The sequence below is a fragment of the Cnephaeus nilssonii genome (genome assembly GCF_951640355.1).
Source record: "Cnephaeus nilssonii genome assembly, chromosome: 8".
Lineage (NCBI taxonomy): Eukaryota > Metazoa > Chordata > Mammalia > Chiroptera > Vespertilionidae > Cnephaeus > Cnephaeus nilssonii.
Genome location: NC_137079.1, coordinates 30,891,295 through 30,897,294, shown reverse-complemented (window position 1 = coordinate 30,897,294; position 6,000 = coordinate 30,891,295). Strand labels below are relative to the sequence as shown.

General features: G+C 43.8%; 1 protein-coding gene across 1 annotated transcript; it reads right to left on the bottom strand.

The window, feature by feature from the left end:
* Window positions 1-4,204: 4,204 nt before the first annotated feature.
* On the bottom strand, window positions 4,205-5,448 carry LOC307103967 (delta(3,5)-Delta(2,4)-dienoyl-CoA isomerase, mitochondrial-like). The gene is given in 2 exon segments (XM_079778559.1): window positions 4,205-4,816; window positions 4,819-5,448. Coding segments are annotated over 2 exon segments (525 nt in total). The 5' UTR covers window positions 4,916-5,448; the 3' UTR covers window positions 4,205-4,388.
* Window positions 5,449-6,000: the final 552 nt, after the last annotated feature.

The window sequence follows — 6,000 nt, the reverse complement described above, 5'->3', positions numbered from 1 at the left end:
AACCAGGAGGTTACGGTTTGATTCCCGGTCGGGGCATATGCCCGGGTTACGGGCTAGATCCCCAATGTGGGTCGTGCAGGAGGCAGCCCATCAGTGATCCTCTCTCATCATAGATGTTTCTATCTCTCTCCCTCTCCCCTCCTCTCTGAAATCAATAAAAATATATGTATTTCAAAAAAGAGTTTCAACTTTGCCCGTGGTTAATAGAGCTTTTAACTGCAGGGAGATGCATCACACACTGCAGAAAGCAATGTTTTGTAGAAAATCCAGAGAGGGGTAGGCGGGGGCAGGACAGATTTGACTACAGCAAGAACACAAACAACCAACAACATGTTTCTGGGCCTGAACAGAGTCTTCTTGGAGATTTAGACAATAACAGAAAGACCGGAAAAGGAAAACTTCAATACATAGTCAATTAAGTTCTGGAAGCCTAAAGGTGAACACTGAGCTAAAATTAGAGGACTGTGAGCCTGAGCAAGAGCCTGATGTCTGGAAGGGAAGTTTCAGATCCAAGCTGTCTTTTTGTGGGGCAGTTTGCCAACCTTCTGTTCTCCCTCCTTTTCCAGCACTCTCACAGCATACTACCCACAGCCCTGGGCACCCTGCGTGTTTTGTGGGCCCACAAGATCTACCACAGTCAAGGCCAGGAACTTTGTCAGTGCCTCATGCATATAAAGAATTAATATAGCCTGGCCGGCATGGCTCAGTGGTTGAGCATTGACCTAGGCACCAGAAGGTCGCAGTTCAATTCCCGGTCAGGGCACATGCCCGGATTGTGGGCTCGATCCCCAGTGGGGTATGCAGGAGGCAGCCGATCAATGATTCTCTCTCATCATTGATTTTCTGTCTCTCTCTCTCCCTCTTCCTTCCTCTCTGAAATCAATAAAAATATATTGTAAAAAAGGATTAATACATATTTGTTGAAGTGAATAAAGCAGACTCCGACAGTTATTCTGCCAACAAAACATCTAATTAAATCTGCACCCATAACCATATCATAATGGCCCAGGTTAGAAACTTAAGTAAGCACCAAGCCTACAACCTAGATTGTCTCAGTCTCCACAGAAGCAAAGCTACAAATGCTTCTTGCTCTACTGAATACTCCTACTCTAGACTCATTCCTTGAGCCTTTTGAGTTGAAGGCAAACCATGTTTCTGAAGTGTTCATTCATGAACTAATCCCACATGCCACATCTTTATTAGTCATGTTTTCTAAGTGTTCTTCTCCATATCTCCTAGAGGGGGGTGGGGGCGGGGGCGGGGGCAGGGGCGGTCACAAAACTGTGACGCTCAGATCTTTACTTAGTGATTCATGTTGCCTGCCCAGTAAGCAAATGACTTTCCTCCACAAACTCTGCTGCATCATTTTTCTCCCCAAGTAAGTTTGTTAGCTATGCCAAATACTGTTTTGAATGTAATTGCATCATATCCACTAAACAAAATTAGCCTAGCTCTCTCCTCCTCCTCCTCCTCCTCCTCCTCCTCCTCCTCCTCCTCCTCCTCCTCTTCCTCCTCCTCTTCCTCTTCCTTCTCCTCAATGATGAGAAATAATTCAGACCCATAAAATTGTTATGTTCACAAACCAAACAGAGGTTCTAATCCTCTAAGATTCTTTGTTAGGTTTCCTCATTTCCTGGGGTGGACTTAAGTTCATTGCTCTCATTTTGCCACAGATCTGCCACAAATCTAGTCCTGGCTCACCTGGCTATTTTCACTGTAACACAGAATATAAATGTGAATGTTGGACATCAGCTCTCAGCAATGCCTAAAGATAGTACCTCTGCAAGGAAGAAGAGATTTAGCAGAAACACCGGTGAATCAAGAATCCAGAGAGGTTTCTGTTCCTCTTATTACCAAGCTATAATTCCATAATTGTCTTCTAGGTTAATTTCTCACTTAGCTTCAGCAGAAGTTTTGCTTAAATAAAATTTTAAGGATCAGGCCTAACTACAGACCTATCTGATAACAGTGGTTAGTCCTGAGCTAATTTACAGGGTTTGTAGAACCACTGTCATCCAAAGTTGCTCACATTGAGGACATTTCAAAACATAGTCATCTTAGAGACAGCAGAGGGCACTCCAGGAAAATATTAAACTAAAAGGCAACATCCTAGACTGAAAGGTGGCCTGGAGTATTGGGTGCAGTACATGATACAGCACATTGTAAAATTTCTCTTGCTCAAAGCTAATCTAACATTTTCCATTTGTTTATAGATTCCTGATATTCTAGAGCACTACTGTCTAGTATGGTTGACACTAGTCACATGTGCCTATTTAAATTTAGGTTAAATAAAATTTAAAATGGAGCCCCTCAGTGGCACTAACCATATTTCATGTACTCAATAGACACCTGTGGCTAGGGGCCACCATATTACACAGCACAGACAGAGAACTTTTCCATCATCACAGACACTTCTAGTAGAATGCACTATTGAAGTTTCAGTTTCCATAGATAATACACAGTTGAAGGGGATCAGAATATGCCTTCCCAAAAGTGCCATGTGGCATAAAGACTATTTTGTGCTGTAGGCAATTAAGAAACAGGAGACACAGAAACAGCTCTCTGCCCTTCCCCTGTCTAAAAGCAGGAAATATGTTTCCCTTCTGCAGGTGTCCCCGTCTCATACCAGGAAGGGAAGGACAGTCTTTATCACCGGAGATGGAGATGGTGCCAAGACACATCTGCACAAATGAAACCTTAGTGAATAACCCCTCACTTCCATTAGTTTCCCCATATATTTACCTTCTCACCATGTACCACCGCTAGAATCCAAAACCTCACTACCTTGTCTTCTCACATCTCCACAATTTATTGCCTTTTGTTGAAGTGCTATATGAGCCCCCAACACCCCAACTGGATTGTTTCTTCGGGTTTTCATTTATTTTTCTATGAAGGCCTCCATTTATGGGGGAAAATAAAATATTAACAAATATGATTTGTATACCTTTTCTCTGTTAATCTGTCTTTTGTCAGTCTCATTTACAGACCCCTACCGAAGAGGGCAGAGGAAAATTCTTTTCTCTCTTATACAATCCACCAAGAATAACTGAAAAATAGAGACTAATCTAGCCAAGAGGCTGAACTGAGGTTGATGGAGCCTGCGTGTTGTAGGTAGAAGAGGATATTTCATGGAATGAAGTCACCAAGGCTTCTAATCAGGTGACTTCACCTGGCCATCTTTCTAGGGGGGCATTCTCTAATTTTATTTTGGAGAAAATTTTTCATTTAAAAAATATATGAGAGGTATTTGTCTTAATATTATTTGGAACCTGCTCTACATAAATCCTAGATTTTTGATTACCCTCAAACACATGATTGTCCCTCTGAGAGGACATTAAAATATGAGTCACAAACTAAATAAAGATAAAATATAAGCAAATGTACTTACTAGATCAAAACCACATTTCTGGAGCTGATAGAAATAGGAAAGTTTATCTAATTCAAATATCTCATTTTTTGGTGATGAAACATCTACAACTAAAACTGTTTAGGTGCCTCTTCCAAATTCTCAAAGCTATTGCTGGGGAATTGAAATTCAACCTAGTGTTTATTTCTTCATGTTATGATTATATAAGAGGTGTGTTTTTATTGAAAATGTGGGCCTTCTAAAGTCTTTGAGATTAGAGCTAACAAGAGCCTATTGCTTCATTTATTGGTGGTTGATATATGATATAGAAGTGCATGTGAACACACATGTAATCACACATGCACACACACACACACACACACACACAGAGTTAGATGTCTTACTTTCTCTCAGCCTAACTTCCTAAATAGGGATCAAAATGTGAATTCCATGATATTAGATTCAGTTGTGTGTGGCTTCTCTTTGGCAACTGCAGGGAGGAAGGATGGAGAACTCTGCTGCTGAGTTTTATGGAGGAGAAAGTGAATACGAATCCTCTACACAGCACCGTCTGCAAATGTGACAAATACGAGAAGGGCTTTAATCATTAGAGCTCTTGATAAAGATTTTGTTCCCTGGCCCATCAAACCAACATATGAAAAGAGGTTGTGGTGAAATTACAGGGTGAAGTTCAACATCCATCAGTGGCCTTTCCTGGAGCCACCACTGCACCCCTGCTGCTGAGGCTGCAACAGCTGATCAAAAAGACAAGTGTGCTACTCACAGCCAGGCAGATCAATAAGAAACAGGAGACACAGAAACAGCTTTTTTTTTTTTTTTTCTTGACTTTGCTTTATTGTTCGTGGGGTGAAGGTATGGCCCTGGACATGAAGAAACCAGTGTCACAGAGTCATAAACTGGGAGACTGGGTGAGAAGGCAGCAAGGTGGCCATCTTTACTATCTCCCTCTGGAGATGAGGAAACACACGCATAAGGTTGGTCAAAGCCAGACCCCAGGCCAGGGCCTAGGACGTGGGGGCTCTCAGAGCTTGGAGAAGGTGACACTCTTCATGTCCTTCTTCTCCATGGCTGCCTGGACAGACTTAACGATGTCCTGGGTTTGCAGCATGCTCATGTTCCAGGATGTCATGAAATTGAGGCCCTCGGCCACTGAATGGTCGCGGGAGTAGAGCAGGTTGATTTTGGTGCCCTGAACCGCCACGGGGCTCTTGCTGGAAATCTCCGCTGCCAGGTTGAAGGCCGCGTCCAGCATGACCTCCTTGTCTGGGAATATTCGGCTGACCAGCCCGCTGCTCAGGGCCTCGTCAGCCATCATCTTGCGGGCGGTGAAGGCCAGCTCGTTGACCAGGCTCTGATTCCCGACGACTCTGGGCAGACGCTGCAGCGTTCCCACATCAGCAGCCAAACCCACATCCACCTCCTTCACCTGAAAGAAAGCATCCTGGCACAGTACTGGATGTCACAGGCGGTGATGAGGTCCACACCTCCGCCGATGCAGCCCCCGTGGATGGCTGCAATCACGGGTTTGGGGCACTTCTCGAAGTGCATTTTAATTGATTGTTTTATGTGTGTTTTTAAGAAAGATGCTGAATCATAGCAATCACTTCAAGAATAAATGAATTTTATGCATAATAGGTACCTTTGTGCTGCTACGTTTCAAATAAGCTCCCAGAGAAACTAAATCTACCTGAGCCTAGAACTGGTTTTTCCTGAAGGCTGAAAATAAAAATTTGCTTATCCTGGAAATAAATTTTATGTTCCCTCTGGCTGTTTCCTTCCATCATATTCCTCTTCAATGCAAAGCTAAAAATAATAGGTGATATGTTACAAGGAACAGTTCTCAAAATGAAGAACCCAGTTACCAAAGGACATGATAAGCAGCTGCTCCCACTGAGGTAATTAAGTGAGTAGGAATGCAGATTAGTTGCCAGTGTTATGTTACTTCTAGTCCCTTCAAGCTTAATTGAAAAATTATAGCTTATTCCAGCTTTAACTATTTTTCAGATTTTTGTGGGTAAATACTAACAAACATTTTTATAGGTCTTTCTTCTGTAATATTATCCAGCATGCTATTTCACCTTCCAGACAATAAAAGATCTGGGTTCCAATAGATTTTTCTTGGATCTATTTCTTAGCCTAGTTTGATGAGGACCGTAGGCCAACAGCACCAAGGAGGACAGTGTGGAAAGGTGGTGAAGGTCATCTATATATATAAAAGCCTAAGCGACCGTCATAACCAGAACAACCGAATGGATGACCAAATGATAGCATTGGGCGACCAGGCCAACAGGGGTGTTAGTGAGGGCCGACCAAACGACCGAGGAGCAGGCTGTGTGGGGCGACCAGGCTGGCAGGGGGCGCAGTTATGGGTGACCAGGCTGCCGGAGGGGGTGAGGCAGTGAGGGGCAACCAGGCCATCAGGGTGGGCAGTTAGGGGTGATCAGGCAGGCAGGCAGGCAGGTGAGCAGTTAGGAGCCAGTGGTCCCAGATTGTGAGAGGAATGTCCAACTGCCGGTTTAGGACATTCCTGAGGGGGCCCAGATTGGAGAGAGTGCAGGCTGGGCTGGGGGGAGCCCTCCTCCCCCGTGCATGAATTTCATGCACCGGGCCTCTAGTGTTGACATAAGAAAGCT